This window comes from Phyllobates terribilis, unplaced genomic scaffold (assembly GCF_046119375.1).
Source record: "Phyllobates terribilis strain yellow unplaced genomic scaffold, ASM4611937v1 Scaffold_11__3_contigs__length_659146591, whole genome shotgun sequence".
Lineage (NCBI taxonomy): Eukaryota > Metazoa > Chordata > Amphibia > Anura > Dendrobatidae > Phyllobates > Phyllobates terribilis.
The window spans coordinates 419571177-419590301 of NW_027362771.1; the positions used below are offsets into that span (position 1 = coordinate 419571177).

The window sequence follows — 19125 nt, forward strand, 5'->3', positions numbered from 1 at the left end:
TACAGTGAAATTGGTTTCATGTGTTTTTTCCTCCTGTCAAATGTTTCATGGTAAGCAGCCAGAAGCAAGTTTACACTAATGGAGTTCAGCATGATCTATTGTACCTACATATTTCTCTGATGTGTAATATATACAATAATTATGCAATTGTTTATTATTAGAACTGCAGAAACCATCCATTCAATGCACGGACATTTACCATGACACTTACCTCTATGTAGAGTTTGGAAACATTACGCTAAAGTCTCATACAAACAGCAATGTGCACGGGGCCAGTATGACAGTGCGCGGGGGCCAGGGCTCCTTGTACACGGCCATACTACCAGCTCATACTGCTGTACAGTTGAGCTCCAAGCTATGCTTCTAGAGGAGAGTACCTCCTTACATGTGGAGTTCACACAGAATTCGTCAGTAGAAAACTTCTGTAAACCTCAATACGAAATACAGGGGCGGCCATATCATTGGTGCAACCTGTGCGGCCCACAAGTGGGCCCATTTACACCTCTAAAACGGGTGGAATTGTGCATTGTGCTGTTGGACTCTAAGGAGCCCATGTACTGTTTTTGCACAGGAGCTTTCCTCTGTGTGTGTCCAACAGTGAAGAAATAAGACACATACAGGGTATAGTAAAGGCTTCATGGCCCATGGTTCGTCTACTGCAGCACAGTATGAAAGAAAAGCCATAATATAGTACTTAGGCCTCATTCAAACATCCATGTTTCATATACACGTACACATGTTCCATTGGTGTTTTTGACAGTTAGAATACATTATAGTCTGTGGCCAATTTTTTGGGCAGTCTCATTGTCCACAAAAAAATAAACTGGGTCATGTCTGATTTTGATCCGATAAGGCTATGTTCACACATGTTGGGTTTTTCAGCGTCACAAATCTGCAGCAAAACGCAATCTCTGGCAGGAAATCAGTTGCGTCAAAAACACACATTTTGCTGCGCTTTTTGATGCGCTTTTTATGCGTTTTTTTCACAGTCCTTCTATCTCTATTTATGCATGTACATAAAGTTCTATGAAAAAAAAGAACCCCATTCTATTTTGCCATCAAAAACGTTGAAAAAACATTAAAAAAAACGCTGATGCAAATTTTGGTGCTTTTTTTTTCAGCGTTTTTTCACCACCCATTACTTTCTATGGTTGAAAAAACGCTGAAAAAAATGCTGAAAGAAGTGACATGCTCTGTTTTCCAAAAACCCTACCAAGGCACAAAATATGCAACAGAAAAAAAACCAAGATGTGTGAGCAGAGAATTCTGGTTTCTCATAGACTTTGCTGGTACTGCAAAAAGCTGCCGAAAATTTGCATAAAAATCTGCAGCAAAAAACGCTGAAAAACACAACAGGTGTGAACATAGCCTTACGGATCAAAATTGTCTATTCAAATCAATGGGTGAGTAAAAACAAATGGACACCACTCATATGTCATCCCTGTTGCTTCCTAGTGATGTCCGGTTTTCTCTGTCTAATGAGTAGGAGAAGCTTGGAAACCTTTTTTTTTCTCAATTCAACAAAAACGGTTATGGTAAAACTGGACACATGGACCAAAAATGGATGTATATCAGTTGCAGCACACTGATGCAAAATAGTTAATTTTTTCTTGTTTGCCAAAAAAGAACAACAAAGGAATAAGATCTTAGTTTTTTTTTCTAATGAGTTTTTCCCAATTTAGTGCACTACAGCTCATATTCACCTCTTTACCATTGTTATAGTAAGGGTTAGTGTTGAGCGAGTATGTTCTGTCCGAGTATGCTCGGGCCGAGCTCCGAGTATTTATAGCTGCTCGGTGATGTGTTTGAATCGCTTCCGTGTGCATGATTTGCGACTGTTTGACAGCTTTATTACATGTGAGGAATGTGTAAGAAATAGACATTCCTCACATGTACTAAAGCTGTCAAACAGTTGCAAATCATGCACACGGGAGCGATTCAACCATATCACCAAGCAGCTGTAAATACTCGGAGCTCGGCCCCAGCATACTCGGTTAAAGGGTTAACAGAACATACTCGCCCAACACTAGTAAGGGTATCTTGCTTTGTTCTACTTCCATATTTCTGACTCTATTTTTCAGGTCTCTTCGTTCAGCTGTTACAGAGCTATAACATATATTGTACTCTTTAATACTAGCATTCAGAATTCATTTAATGAAGAATTATTTAGGTGGCTTTCAGTCATATTTAATGCTAGGCTTCCTTCCAGAATGTTTCACTTTATGAAAGAGGAGGACAGTAATGTAATATTTAGCCTATATTAAAAAAAGTCCTGAATAACATGACCGTGTACGGCCAACCCGGGTTCCATAGTTCCGTAAGACCCCTCCCCATCTTACCGACCTCAAGTACCTTAACAAATAAAAACACTGCACCTGTAATTTCTTTGGATAAATTTGGCCACAGCGGCCATTTTATTAACAAACAACATTAACATATAAACATTATTATTCAAATAAATAAGAAGGGAGGGTTCTTGGAGTTAAAAATTAGATCTGGCATAACTAAACCGAAATCGAACCACCGTATTACCCTCAGCCGTCCATCACCAGCTCAAGGGCACCAAAAAGCTCCCAGGGTAAAACCCCGTCCATAGCCCCAAAAACCAAATGCCAGATCACCCCGGTTAATCAAGCCACTGCCTGTAAATTTCCAATAACTTTCCCACCGACACTTCTGTGTCAACTCCAAGAACCCCACCCCCCGCCAAGCCACTGCGACATACCTTCTTACACAACTTTACATAACACTTTTAATATAACCCAGTATAATGCACAACATCAAATACCCCTTTAATTCTTTCACGATAAACAACCACCCTTTTACCATTAATCACAAAATATACCAATGGAAAACAAAAAAGAGGGTGGGTGGGTGGGAACTTCTCTCAATGACTTCTTCCCTGGACTGCCCGTTTTCCCGCACTTTTCCCTATTATACCTCTTCCCCCCTTTACCCCACCCCCATCCAAATGCCAGCCCCTCCAAGCCTATACCCAATCCTGACCATTGGGATTTAAAAATTGCACCCTCCTGGCCAATCCCGGTCATGTGGGGCTTCCTTCTAGGTTCCCATGCCTCCAGCCCCCTTCTTGACCGTGTACGGCCAACTCGGGTTCCATAGTTCCGTAAGACCCCTCCCCATCTTACCGACCTCAAGTACCTTAACAAATAAAAACACTGCACCTGTAATTTCTTTGGATAAATTTGGCCACAGCGGCCATTTTATTAACAAACAACATTAACATATAAACATTATTATTCAAATAAATAAGAAGGGAGGGTTCTTGGAGTTAAAAATTAGATCTGGCATAACTAAACCGAAATCGAACCACCGTATTACCCTCAGCCGTCCATCACCAGCTCAAGGGCACCAAAAAGCTCCCAGGGTAAAACCACGTCCATAGCCCCAAAAACCAAATGCCAGATCACCCCGGTTAATCAAGCCACTGCCTATAAATTTCCAATAACTTTCCCACCGACACTTCTGTGCCAACTCCAAGAACCCCACCCCCCGCCACAAACGAACAGCCCTGACCACCTCAGGCTCGTGAGCGCCCCAACACTGCCAAAGCCCTCTCAATCCCCTCCTGTATAGATAATGCCCATAAATCAATCCCAATATCGTTCAGGTGCACCCCATCCTTTGCCCAAAAATCACCAACCCCTGCCTCAAGATCAAGATGCCGAACACTTACACCCCCATTTCTACCAACAAAAGCTGCTATGGCTCTATTCAACTTTACTCGTGCCCTATTAATGCCCTTCACTGATCTGGCCTCCCTCCAATTTTTTCTCGGCACAATGTCAGACCAAACCGTCAACACCCCAGGAAAAGATGTCCATAACCTTAAAAAATCAATTCGAATATCCCTCATCAATTCCCTAACTGGCCGAACCCCCAAATCATTCCCCCCCATATGCACCACCAAAATGTCCGGCGCCCGGTCCAAACGAGCCGCCTTATGGAATTCAGGCAGCACCCTTCTCCATACCATCCCTCTAAAACCCAGCCACCGGACCACCACTTGCTCTCTGCTAAAACCCAGTTGCCTACCGTTTGGCCTCACATCCGCCCGCAGCGCCCCCCAATGAACGAAAGAGTGTCCAAGAATCCAGACTAATAACGGGACGTCACCTGCAATAAGACAACCAAAAAGGGGGTATTCACTTCTGGACAAAATAAAAAACCACCATTCCGCATACCTAATGCCGTACATAGGACAGATAACGATCAGAACTCCACCTCCCGATGCGTTTTATCACATCCTTTCCTAAACCCAAACCGTCTGCTTCTGACGCCGCACCGATTCTGAAAGAATGCGACCCGTACACCTCAGGACTAAGGCCTAACTCCCGGATCCCTTTTTTAAATACCGCAATAAATTGAAAACGTGACAAAAACTCTCCGTTTTTATGACACAATAATGGGCCCTTACGTCCCGACCAAACCTGCCAGTAAGCCATTAAACATCTCCTAGGACAAATAAAAGATCCATTAACCTCACCCAATACCACTAGCTTGCCTCTGCCCAATTGATCCATCTTCGCCCTCCTAATCCAAAATTCGATGCCCCCTTTCCGACCGCTCACATCCTCAGCAAACAAACCCCCAACCTTATTCCTACTTGGTGCCACCAACTCACCTAATCTTAGTGCGCCAAAGAACGCCAATGAAAAAGCCAATCTAAACAGTGTGGCTTCAAAAACTGAACAACAAATCTTATCCAACACTAAACCCAACCGCTCTAAAATACTAAAAGTCACCGGTCTTCGTTTATCTAACACTTTACTTCCTCTCCTAAAGTCCCTAAGTGCTTGCTTCACTAAAAACGATTTTGTAACATCTTTTAACCCCTGTAATCTAAAACCGAATGCCAATCCTGCAACAAATTTACCAACTTTTGACACAGACCATCCAATCTCTGCTGCCCTTCCCACAAGAAACAACACCGCCATCTCTCTATCTCCTTCACCTTCCACCACACCCCACTCCAGAATCCAACTTTGCCATACTCGCCACGATGCCTCGCATGATGCCCAGGTCTGCCTCGTAATGGACTCCCTTATTAACCGTCCGGCTCCTCCATAACCAGTTGCCACAAATGCGAAGGGCATTCTTGACCCACGTCCCCTGCCTCTGGTGCTAGCGCCCGAAAACGATCCCACTGAAAACGAGATAAGGCATCTGCTATAGAATTTTGTACACCTGGAACATGTACCGCTGTAATCCAAGCGTTCAAATTGAGACAACAAAGAACTAGTTCCCTGAGCAGCCTAATAACCGGCGGGGACGAGGCCGACAAGCTGTTGATGACAGACACCACTCCCATGTTATCGCAATGAAACCGAATTCTCCTGTTGGCAAAACACTCCCCCCAAATAGTAACCGCAACAACAATAGGGAACAATTCCAAAAACGCCAGGTTCCTCGTAAGTCCCCTCTCCGTCCACCCAATCGGCCTTGCCCCAACACTCCACCGCCCTTTCCAGTAGGCCCCGTATCCAGCACCTCCCGCAGCATCTGTAAAAATCTCACAATCAAAACTGCTTACAAACTCCTGCTGGATTAATGACCTGCCATTATAGCTTTCCAAAAACAACTTCCAAACCCTCAGGTCCTCCTTGTGTTCCTTATTTAGGCGGATAAAATGATGAGCCCCACGCACTCCTGCTGTGGCGCCTGACAACCTGCGACAAAAAATTCTGCCCATTGGCATAATCCTGCATGCAAAATTTAAGCGCCCCAACAGCGATTGTAGCTCCCTCAGGGTCACCTTGCGCAACCTCCCGACTCTATCGACCTCCTGCTTGAGCAGACACAATTTATCTTCAGGTAACCGGCACTCCATCCTTTCTGTATCAATAACAATGCCCAAAAAACTTAGGATTGTGCAAGGGCCTTCCGTCTTTTCTTTTGCCAATGGTACGCCAAAATGCTCCGCTACCCACACCATAGTACCTAATAAATTCCTACACAATAACGATTGCGGAGGGCCTATAAACAAAAAATCATCCAAATAATGAATGACTGAATTAACTGATGCCAGGTCCTTCACCACCCATTCCAAAAAGGTACTAAACGTTTCAAACAAAGAACACGAAATTGCACAACCCATTGGCAAACAGCTATCCATGTAATATGCCCCATTCCAAAAACAACCTAACAACGGGATGCTATCTGGGTGAACTGGCAGCAACCGAAAAGCAGACTCGATATCCGTCTTGGCTAGCAACGATCCTGACCCATATCGCCGTACCCATCGCACCGCAGCATCAAATGATGTATATTCAACTGAACATAATTCCTGTGCAATGCCATCATTCACCGAGAGCCCCTCGGGTACGACAAATGCTGAATCAAACGAAACTTATTCAGCTCTTTTTTGGGCACAACCCCCAGTGGCGAGATAATCACCCTGCTGCTAGGTAATACCCGAAACGGTCCCGCCATCCTGCCCAATTCCACCTCCTTAGCCAACTTCACGCTAACCACATCCGGATGAAGGGAAGCCGACGTCAAATTTTTTAGTGAAAAGGGGACCTCGTGCTCAGGAGGAGGGATTCTAAAACCTTCCAAAAACCCATCCGAAATGACCTTAGCCTTCGACTGATCCGGATACCTACTTAGAAAGGGGGCCATCGCGTGCACCCTCACCGGAGTCAACCCTTTGACCGGTACCCACTGTCGGCTTTCCCTTACCCTTCTTAAAGCATTTTGATGCTCCGTGTGAGCTTCCATTACAATGGGAGCACACGTGTTTGAATTTACAGGAGGTCCCGTACTTGCATTGGCCGTCATTAAATTGCCAGCAAGTTCCCACTTCCTTCTTGGTGCTTTGTGCCCCTTGGTTACCTCCCCCGTGTCCTGCTGATTGGTTACCACTACTGCTGCTCCCGTGAAAGGACTGCCCATACCTCACTGGGGCCATAACCTTCAGCCATAAACCAATGTCCTTTTGATCCCATCTGATCTCAGGGCGGACTGCCTTCCTCTGCCGAAATTGCTCGTCATATCGTAACCACGCCTGACCCCCGTAAGTCCTATGAGCCTCCCCAATAGCATCAAGGTAGCAAAACAAACCCGAACAATTATCAGGAGCTTTTTCTCCAATAACGCTAGCCATTATTGCAAAAGCTTGCAACCAATTGACAAACGTCTGTGGAATCAACCTCCACCTACGCTTCTCTTCTTCCTCTTTTTTACTGTCTTCCTTTTTTCCCTTATCCAGGTTAAACTTTTCCAACGGAAGAAGGGAAAAAATTTCGACATACTCGTCCCGCCAAATTTTTTCTTCAACCTCTTTTTTTAAATGCGCCCCCAATGGCCCCTCAAAGCACACATATACCTCCCCTTTCGCCCTATCATCCAGTTTTATACTATCCGCATTTTCCTTTTCTGTCTGCACACACACCGACACCCCAGAAGGTGTCCCAGCTGTACACCCCGCCGACCTGGCCGACTCGCTCCCCACCTGCAACAACGCCGGTTGACTAGGTAGCCAAGCCCCCGCCGGTGACAACCCCCTTTGAATGGCCCCCCCGCCGTCTATTCTCGCCAAAATGCGCGACATGCTAACCAACAAATCCCTAAACCCGCTTACATCTGACCCACTACCTCCCCTACCATTTTCCCTGCTGGGCCCAGACACCTGCCTATCACCTAACCCATCCGCTACAGACCCCGCGGGCGACAAACCATACATAGACGCATACTCACGAAGCTGCGCAGGTGCTGTGTCCCCGCCAGCCGTACTCCCCGAGTCCTGATGAGTCCTTGGTTCGTCTTGTTCTTCTCCATAATCCAGTCCGACCGACCCCTGCTGCTCAAGGCCCGCGCCCCTGGCCTCCTCGTCACCAGGGGGGACCCGAGCCCGTGCCGACCTCCCCGCCGTTCGTCCTCCAGTCCTCACCGCCGACCGTGCACCTCCGCGATTTTTAGACCCGGACTCACCAGCCCGATCCGTGTTGGTCCGTGGATAACTGCCAGGCAACTCCGTGCTGCTGCCCGCCGCTCCATCCCTCTGCCTGGAGAAACTTGAGCCAGGCAGCAGGTCCTGGAATTGTTGCTGCCTGCCCGTGTAGCTCCGCTGCTGTCTGCGCCCTCTGGTCTGTCTGGCAGGCACCCCGACAGGAACGTCGCCAGGTGTGCCTGCCGCGCTGGTGTTCCCTCCGTTCCCCGCTGCAGGATTGCCGCCCTTTTTTCTTTTGAATAACCGGCATCTTGAATCGCCGCTTGATCTTGGAGCGGGGGGCGTGTCCCTGCGCCCGCCGCTCATTGGCTGTGCGTCCCTTTCGTCTGTCTCCGGGGCCGGAAGTGACGTAGTCCCCATTTCCGGTGAGGCCCCGCCCCCCGGATGACGCGTCTGCGGCCCGGGCCTTGCTTCCGGCGCAGCCTGGGCTCTAGTACTGCGGCGCGCCGACGGGGGAGGCCGCACCACGACGGACCGGGGAACTTCAGTCGCGGACCGCGACCCGATGCAGGGGGAGCCCGCAGACCGGCTGGGCGGATTCCTGCAGCGGCGGGCACGCCGGCAGGGGATTCCGCCGGCATGCTCCCCGGACACAGGGTCCCCTGAGGGGCTCCGCAGCCTGCGCCTGCTGCCCGTACCAACCATCTCCAGGGAAAGCCTCTCGGGGGGCCGCGTCCTCCTGGCACTTCTTCCCAAACCCGACGGGGATTCTTCCTCTCCGGCATTCCCCAGAAGTCCGGCCAGCTGGGCCTCAAGCCACCCTCCTTGCCTGGATCTGGCAGTCTCCCTCAGCCTGGCGATAAGGGACTCCACAGACTCCATAATAGCGAGAAGAGTGTCCCAGCAATTAGAAAGGTAAAAATAATTATTATTTTTTTTTTTTTTTAATCAGTGCTCCAGAACTTCTCTCAATGACTTCTTCCCTGGACTGCCCGTTTTCCCGCACTTTTCCCTATTATACCTCTTCCCCCCTTTACCCCACCCCCATCCAAATGCCAGCCCCTCCAAGCCTATACCCAATCCTGACCATTGGGATTTAAAAATTGCACCCTCCTGGCCAATCCCGGTCATGTGGGGCTTCCTTCTAGGTTCCCATGCCTCCAGCCCCCTTCTTGAAGATTGCATCATATAATAATGGCAGTTTGCTTGTGCATTATGAACTGAGGGGAAATAGTCTGTGGGTATAGCTTGTAGTGACATAGAGATGAATCATACAGTTCTTCTGAGCATGGATGGATTGAGGACACGGTTCGTATCAGAAACAATAACTAAGAGAAATTTTCTAATGCAAAAAACACAGAAGAATACATAAATTAAAGCTGATGTTACAGGTCAGTGCAAAAAGACTTATTCACAATCTATTTTGTATATTTAGCTCTCAGCTTCCAACTGTAAGAAGACGTCATCAGTGGACAGAGATAGAAGCAGTGAGTGACACCAGCGCCTCCCCACAGATTCTGCACTGCCCTCAAACGAATCGTCAGCACAAGGTGGTGATAGAATCAGCGCCCCCTGATGACGATTCGTTTGAGGGCGGTGCAAGAAGGTTTGGGGCGGTGCTGGTGTCACTCACTGCTTCCGTCTCCGCCCCTGACGATATCTTCTTTCACAGAGGCTACTGCAGTGGCAGAGATATAAGCAGATTGCCTGCGCTGCATTCATCTCTCCCTCAGCGTCAACCACCCAGGACGTCTTCAGAGGGAGGACTACTCCGTTCTCCAGATCTCAAGGGTCACCCTGGCTTTCACCCTTTAACCCCTATACAGGGATCGGGACTTAACAGGGACCCCTAGGCTGGAGCCACGGAGTCAGCTGTGGTTTAGTTTTGACAAGTAGAATAGTCTGGTACTCGGGTCAGAACCAGGAGGTCAGTATAAGGACAAAATTGCAATGCAGCAGAGTAGTCAAAAACGAGCTGTTGTCAAAACCGGGAATGTCTACAGGCAGTCAAAGCAGGCTACTGAGAAGGTCTCTTGGAGCAAGTTAAATTATAACTGGCAGTGGACAGCAGGCTTTCAGGAGCTCAAATAGCCTGCAGCCCCAACCAGGCCACATAGAGGGATGCAAACATAGAAAAGTTAACTTCTCATCACCCAGTACGGATAGAACTACGAGTACCAGAGGATATGGAACTAAAGTGGGTATTTCACGTCATCCTCAACAAGTGAGTGGTGCCACCTGGCGACAGAATCCACTCCACTCTCTTTTACAGGACATACACTTGTCCTGTGCAGTATGAGTCATGGACTCTCAACTCTAGTGTGTTTGTGTGCCATGGACTCCACTCCCTGACTGACTGCAACCCGGAAAACCTTTTCTGTAAACTCCTCTCAACCCCTCCCAACTGGTGAGCTAATCCCTGTGTTAACTATCTAGTGTCCTGTGCATTGTAGTGCAAACTATGTCCCTATCTACTGTATGGTTCCCCTAGTGGACAGACCTCCCGCATTCCCAGGGACGACCTTAGGCAGAGCCTGTAGGAGAACTGGCATACAATAACGTCCATAGGGATAAAACATAGCACACTTTTATCATACAAATCTTAACATACACAGCACACATATTAAAACATACCTTGCCACACAATTAACCCCTATGTTACCACGGCATCTTCTTCAGTCCACCACTCTCCTTCAGTATATTTTCACTATTACAGACATACTAGTAGCAGCTTGGAGCAGTATCAGGTAGAGGTAGATTAGATTGTCTAAATCTTCTGTGTTAGAATAATCTTGATAAGTAATAATTGTTAATCTTCACATCCCGGGTAAAGATTTCTGTTAAAGGTTATTCCCATTTTGGCCTGCTGTGGCTAAGATGGGAATAACTCCATCTAGGTTCCAATCACTGGAGGTGGAGCTCTGGAAAGAGCCAAGAGCAGTTGATTTCCAATAACATCCATTCATTTCATTAGCCGATACATAAACAAAGTAGATCAGTCGCTTTCTGGTATTTCCATAACTTCTTCACCTGTGGTCAAAGCAAGGATGGAGTATTCTCTTCTTAGCCATAAGATAAAAAAAAACCTTTAAGTGTTAAGAAATTACTAAATTAAAATCATTAATTTATCCTAGGCTATAGCTAAATATCAGGTTCGGGTATTATATTTGGCTGAACTATTAGTTTTGCAGAGTGTATTCTCCAGATGTATAACACTGTATGTGTTATGTTCTGCTACCAAAGCTAAGGAAAGAGAGGAGATCTGTCCCTACTATGAGACTCAGCTGAATCCCTACGATGTAACAGGGAACCTGATCCTGCGATCAGACCTGCTAAAGTCCTAATCTAGTCTGTACGAAGACCTATAGATGTGGGGAGGGAATCCCTACAAGTACTAAGGACTGGGAGGAATATGGGACACCTCCTAACAGAAATAGTAGCAGACAGACGAACAAACAAAATAGATAGAACATAGAGGTCCGTAGACCAAGCAAACTAACAGAGTTAGATACAGAGCACAGGCTAGCTAGAAAGTAGATATACAATGAAGTCCAGCAAAGCCAGAAGGGCGGAGCAGGACTAAATAGGCCAACAAGGTCATGTGACCAGCAAAGGAAAAAAAACCTAACAGCAAGGTTCTAACAGTACCCCCCCTTCTAAGAGGATCCTCCGGATCCCCTAGGACCAGGCTTATCAGGAAATCTCCTGTGAAACGCTCTGATAAGTCTGGACGCGGAAACATCATCTGACCTCACCCAAGAGTTATCCTCGGGTCCGAAACCTTTCCAGGCCACAAGATACTGCAAACTACCTCTATACCGTCTAGAGTCAAGGATGCGAGAAATTTCATATTCCCCGTCCTCCACCACCGGAGGAACAGAGGCAGAGGCGTCACCATCCGACACAACAGCTTTTTTTAACAGTAAGTCCAGCCAGCAAATTCTCTAAGGAAAGATTTTTTCTGTTCCATCATGGTGTCGGTTCAGGATTTGGCTCATCGCCTGCAGGGACTCTCTCTGGAGGTGGCCGAGCTCCGTCAGCACGTGAGTAACTGTCCTGGAGCACATTTCTTGGAGCCTAAGGTATGTTTGCCGGATTTGTTTTTTGGTGAACACCGAGAATTTTTTTCATTTAAAAATGCTTGCTTATTGTATTTTCGTTTGAGACCTAAGTCCTCTGGGGATGAATCCCAGCGCGTAGGGTTCATAATGTCACTTTTGCGCAAAGAGCCTCAGGAGTGGGCCTTTTCTTTGCAACCTAGTGATTCATGCTTCAGATCAGTGGATAGTTTTTTTTCTGCTTTGGGACTATTATATGATGATCCTGACCGTGTCGCATCAGCTGAGACTGAGTTGAGACGTCTAAAACAAGGATCGGGTAATGTGGAAAAATATTGTACACATTTTCGTCGTTGGTCCACTCAAACAGGGTGGAACGATTCTGCTCTGAAAAGTCTATTTCTTGCTGGGCTCAGTGAAAGGGTTAAAGACCTGCTAATTGCTTATCCTACACCTGAAGATTTGCAACAGGCTATGCAATTAGCTATACGGGTGGATAGAAGACTGCGTGCTAGGGTTAATGAGAGCAAATCCTCTGCTATGTCAGTTTCTGGTTATCATAATGTGTGTACTAACAGTGGTGATCCGATGGAGATTGGATCGGTGGCACCCCGCTCTCAAGAAAAAGACCGTCGTTTTTCGCAAGGCTTGTGTTTCTACTGCGGAAAATCTGGTCATTTGATTAAAGGCTGGACTTACTGTTATGTTCTGCTACCAAAGCTAAGGAAAGAGAGGAGATCTGTCCCTACTATGAGACTCAGCTGAATCCCTACGATGTAACAGGGAACCTGATCCTGCGATCAGACCTGCTAAAGTCCTAATCTAGTCTGTACGAAGACCTATAGATGTGGGGAGGGAATCCCTACAAGTACTAAGGACTGGGAGGAATATGGGACACCTCCTAACAGAAATAGTAGCAGACAGACGAACAAACAAAATAGATAGAACATAGAGGTCCGTAGACCAAGCAAACTAACAGAGTTAGATACAGAGCACAGGCTAGCTAGAAAGTAGATATACAATGAAGTCCAGCAAAGCCAGAAGGGCGGAGCAGGACTAAATAGGCCAACAAGGTCATGTGACCAGCAAAGGAAAAAAAACCTAACAGCAAGGTTCTAACAGTATGCCTATATGGACCGATATTAACTCTTATTTAAAAAAAGCTGGTAAACCGCATGGTATCGAATTGTTTTTTGTATATGTATATTTCAATACAGCTAATTCAAAGGCATAACGCTGTGCGCTTACCAACCATATGTTTGGCTTATGTTTGGGTAATCATGGTCTATGGGAATGTAACAAGTAGACATCAACATAATGTGATCTGAACCTAAACTTTGAGCTCTTCACCAATATTTATTTGTTAAGATATAGATGGAAGTGGGGATAGATATTAGATATTTGTTGGGAAAACCACTGATATTTTGGGGAGTTTGGGGAGAGGGGAATCTGACATTTTGGATTTTTCCTGCCTATTTTCCTCTATTAAAATAATCATTAACTAAATAACTAAAAGATTTAGTCAGCAGTTATAATAATCATGGTCCGAAAGGCAAAGTCGACGGTATAGTGTGATGTTTAAAGATAAGATCCAGGATCCTCCAGTGACAAAAATAATAAAAGCGTTTTATAATGTCTTCGCTGTTCAATTAGTTTTTACAGGTGTCATTTTATTAAGAGCAGCTAGTGAGGATTAAATCTTACACTGGTCATGATGCTATAACTATATAATGTCAGGAGGCCACTAAAATTACCAGCTACAAGTGAGGCAAAGACCGGTCCATTCGTGATTCTCAGTTACAAGAATAATAAAGACTATTTAATCCAGATGTTAGCACATTTATTGAATAGTCAAACAGCGCGGTCTTATTGCACATCTTTCACTCTGGTCCTGTTATGAGATGTTAACCTTACTGAAAGGCCAATGTCATACAGATTTCTAAATCCAGCGCGTTCCGCTGATGTGCATGCAGCTCTTGTTTTTGCTCGGCGTTGCTCTTCATTTATTTAAAGGGTAGGCCCTTGTTTTTCAACCACTTTCCTTGGAATCGTTAATAGAATGTGAAATCGAATCCGGCCCTAAAGTAATATACTGTAGAGTGTTCTTTGACAATATTTTAGAAACATGGATATTTTCTTACTAGTTTGTTAGGTAAAATCATAGCTGCCATTTTGATTTTCTTTTAAATTAATCCATTTATTCTTCTAATATCACAAAATGGAAATCTTCGGTAATATTAAGGCTGTTCTGCTCCCTGGCACTGAAAATTGTCTATACATTCGGCATGTCTAATCACTCGTGTTGGTGGTCTCCCTTTGCTTCATATTGCCTTTTCTGCTGAGACTGGTATTTTTGTCCTTGTACAACCAAGATGGCTGCAGCAGTGGCATGGGCAGTTCTGTGGTACGTTTAAACCACACTTCATCACCTAGCAGAAGAGCAGAAGAGAGCTTGTAGGTAGAGATGAGCGAATCCGAACTGTCAAGTGTCTGGTGCTAAACTCCAAATACTGACTTCTCCTGGAATTCTGTTTTAGTGTTCGGAGTGTCAGGAGGAGAGAGAGACTCTGCTTCCTTTGGCAGCCCCCTAGCCCTTACTTAGATCATTTTACAGCACCAAAGTTTGGGTCCTCATTGACTTCTATGGGGTTCGGGTTTTGGTTTAAGTCCGTGTAGAGTTTTGGTACCCGAACTGAACATTGAACTAAAGTTCGGCCGAACCTGATGAACCCGAACATCCACGGGTTTGTAGGCACTCCTTTGAAGCCAGCCAGGTTCGCTGGAACATGCTGTTAGCTCACAATCCAGTCCAGCTTCAGTGCCACTGTGCTCCTCCAATGCTGCCGAGGCAAAACTGCCTTTACTTCCAGCCAGTGGAGAGCGCTCAGTTCAGGCAGCAATGCTCCTGGTCCAAAATGTCAATCAAGCAAGAATGCACCGCCACCTAGCAATTATGAAGCCAGGAGGCTGTGAAGTGGTGCGCTCCTACTTGAGTAGATAGGACCCCTTTAAAGGATGTTCCCATAATCAAAGCTTATCACCTATCAACAGAGTAAGTCTTAAGTGTCTGATCAATAAAGGTGCCCCTGCTAGGGGACCTACTGATCACAAGAATGTCACTTGCCCACTGTTTGAATGAATCAGTGGGCAAGCGTGTGTCATTTAAAATCTTAGATCTAACGGAAATAGTGGAGTCCTATCCTCATGATGTTAATATGAACAGAGCATAAAAGTTATAATTCTTTCCACACTTTTTTTTCCTTTGGTTACATTTTTTAATTCCAAATCCAAAAGACGTATAAGGGACACTCACCGCCTGATGCATATAAATTAGCTTTATACTCCTACCAGGAATTATAAGAATCGTTTGGGTAACAGCGGTTTCGCATGTATCTTGCGCTTCCTCTGGCTCAGAGGAAGTTTGAGATACACGCAAAATTGCTGTTAGCCAAACTATTCCTGTAATTCCTGGTATGATGTACAGTACAGACTTAAAGTTTGGACACACCTTCTCATTTAAAGATTTTTCTGTATTTTCATGACTATGAAAATTGTACATTCACACTGAAGGCATCAAAACTATGAATTAACACATGTGGAATTATATACTTAACAAAAAAGTGTGAAACAACTGAAAATATGTCTTATATTCTAGGTTCTTCAAAGTAGCCACCTTTTACTTTGATGACTGCTTTGCACACTCTTGGCATTCTCTTGATGAGCTTAAAGAGGTAGTCACCGGAAATGGTCTTCCAACAATCCTGAAGGAGTTCCCAGAGATACTTAGCACTTGTTGGCCCTTTTGCCGTCACTCTGTGGTCCAGCTCACCCCAAACCACCTCGATTGGGTTCAGGTCTGGTGACTGTGGAGGCCAGGTCATCTGGCGTAGCACCCCATCACTCTCCTCCTTGGTCAAATAGCCCTTACACAGCCTGGAGGTGTGTTTAGGGTCATAGTCCTGTCGAAAAATAACTAAATAACTAAACGCAAACCGGATGGAATAGCATGCCTCTTCAAGATGCTGTGGTAGCCATGCTGGTTCAGTATGCCTTCAATTTTGAATAAATTCTCAACAGTGTCACTAGTAAAGCACCCCCACACCATCACACCTCCTCCTCCATGCTTCACGGTGGGAACCAGGCATGTAGAGTCCATCCGTTCACCTTTTCTGCGTCACACAAAGACACGGTGGTTGGAACCAAAGATCTCAAATTTGGACTCATCAGACCAAAGCACAGATTTCCACTGGTCTAATGTCCATTCCTTGTGTTCTTTAGCCCAAACAAGTCTCTTCTGCTTGTTGCCTGTCCTTAGCAGTTGTTTTCTAGCAGCTATTTTACCATGAAGGCCTGCTGCACAAAGTCTCCTCTTAACAGTTGTTGAAGAGATGTGTCTGCTGCTAGAACTCTGTGTGGCATTGACCTGGTCTCTAATCTGAGCTGCTGTTAACCTGCGATTTCTGAGGCTGGTGACTCGGATAAACTTATCCTCAGAAGCAGAGGTGATTCTTGGTCTTCCTTTCCTGGTGCAGTCCTCATGTGAGCCAGTTTCTTTGTAGCGCTTGATGGTTTTTGCAACTGCACTTGGGGACACTTTCAAAGTTTTCCCAATTTTTCGGACTGACTGACCTTCATTTCTTAAAGTAATGATGGCCACTCGTTTTTCTTTACTTAGCTGCTTTTTTCTTGCCATAATACAAATTCTAACAGTCTATTCAGTAGGACTATCAGCTGTGTATCCACCTGACTTCTGCACAACACAACTGATGGTCCCAACCCCATTTATAAGGCAAGAAATCCCACTTATTAAACCTGACAAGGGCACACCTGTGAAGTGAAAACCATTGACTACCTCTTGAAGCTCATCAAGAGAATGCCAAGAGTGTGCAAAGCAGTCATCAAAGCAAAAGGTGGCTACATTGAAGAACCTAGAATATCAGACATATTTTCAGTTATTTCACACTTTTTTGTTAAGTATATAATTCCACATGTGTTAATTCATAGTTTTGATGCCTTCAGTGTGAATGTACAATTTTCATAGTCATGAAAATACAGAAAAATCTTTAAATGAGAAGGTGTGTCCAAACTTTTGGTCTGTACTGTATATCCGCAAATATACGGTAACTAATTTATATGCATCAGTTGGTAAGTGCCCCTTATACTTCTTTTGGACTCAGAATCATGTGTCTCCTATATTTAGGTGAGCACCACAGAAGATATTCCTTGCTGCATAACATTTTTAGCTGGCTGTTCAGACATGATTGATTTGTTACTCTGAGACATCGCTCTTCTACTTGTTGAAGTTATATTTTTTAATGTTCCCACAGGACTGTCCTTCTGATGTCGGAGACTTCAGGGCTCAGCAATGCTCCGCACACAATGATGTCAAGTATCAAGGGCAGTATTATGAGTGGCAACCAGTCTACAATGATGCCACTGCTCCCTGCGCACTCAAGTGTCAAGCTGTGGGAAAGAACCTAATTGTGGAGCTTGCTCCTAAAGTCCTTGATGGCACACGTTGTAACACAGAGTCTCCGGACATGTGTATCAGTGGCATATGTCAGGTAAGTAGTAAATTACATATATACAGTACATCAGTGGTAATGATATAGCTAGAAAACAACATAAATTTATCATTCATTCAAATAATAAATTCAGGTCATTATGTTCAGCAATGTATTGTAGTTTTACAACTTTTTCTCGTTTTTTTTAATTTTTTATTTTAACCCTTATGCACATGTTTCTAATAGTGCTGTAATATGACATCAATACAAATGTTTGAGCCCATACTGTACTGCTATATGCCCCGGATTCTCATTGCATGCTGTATTATGGGAAGAATATAGCGCCACACAGAGGCACCATGCAGCTGACTGTGACTCACACTATAATGCAGCATTAAAAATGTTATTATAAGTTAATAATTAGCTGAAAGGTTTAAATATATTTGGAATAAGGGTATTTTACTTTTGTTTCTGCTCCATTTCTTACTAATTATCTCATATACTTTGCAATGGCCATAAAAAAAACGCAGTTAAGGGGGGTTTCCATCCCACTCCTGGCGAACGTGTCTGGTGTAACTTTGTTAGAAAATACATGAGTTTGGTGATATCAGCCAATTAAATGGACCATAAAACTGACACCGCTTGAAAAAGCAGTTCTCAATCATCTCCCTGACATCAAGGATTTTTTCTTTTTATTCAGAGTGGAAAAAATGACAAATTTCTTCTCAATTTCAATCAAAACGATTTCTCTTTAATTGAATCTTAAGTTGTAGAATGGTGGTATGCATTGGTGAGCGAAGACGCAGCATAACGATTCTGGGAGATGTAATATACTATATATATTCATTAATCTAAGATGGAAAATAAATTATGTGTTTTATTTCACTGGCTGACTTTATAGATGATAGAAGCTAGAAGAAGAGAAGGTTCCTATAGTTATAGAAAGGAGAAATATTAGAATTCAGTGATGTAATAATGCAGGGATTCGTTACATACTGGATTCTGAATTATATTTGGCAATTGAAAGGTGTATCCTGTGTGCTACATATATAGGGGTTTCCAGTAGGCTGCCAATGTGGACTCAATGGAAAATTGGATTTTGGCAATGTCAGACTTGACATGTCAACTGCTGTTATCTGCCATCGCAGGCTTTGGATGTGGATTTGTAGAGCTTGAAAAACATGTATCACTTCTCACCTATCCATCTGTCTCCCTACATGAATGAAGCAGTGGTCAAGCAAACACAGTACCCCTCTATTCAATGCCTAAGGAATCGGCAGAGATAGCGGGGTACGGCTCTCCTCGTCCGTCTTATAGGCATTTAATAGCGTGGCAGTGAGCTTACATGACTACTGCTCTATTCACACTGTGGACTCAGTACCCTCTTTTCATGATTGATTGGGGCCCAATTTTAATTTTTTTATCACCTACTCTTTTATTTTATGGGTGTTCCAATGATGAGTGTAACTGTTTTAGTAGGTGTCCAAAAAGTGCGCATACGTATGTATGATAGGTCTACATTGCCAAATAATCCGAAGAGGGCATAAAACAAATTATCTTTCCTTAAAAAATAACCCCACGACACGAATATCATTCTCTAAAGGAGGAACTGGTTCATTCATAATAATAAACCGTGATGGGTAAACATAGA

The 19125-nt window shown here is 44.6% G+C and overlaps 1 protein-coding gene across 1 annotated transcript in view; it reads left to right on the top strand.

The window, feature by feature from the left end:
* Positions 1-19125, top strand: part of ADAMTSL3 (ADAMTS like 3) — a 676817-nt gene that overhangs the window by 394648 nt on the left and 263044 nt on the right. Inside the window, exon 6 of the mRNA XM_073653131.1 lies at positions 17298-17534. Coding sequence (XP_073509232.1) covers positions 17298-17534 — 237 coding nt within the window. The remainder of the gene's footprint in view (positions 1-17297; positions 17535-19125) is intronic.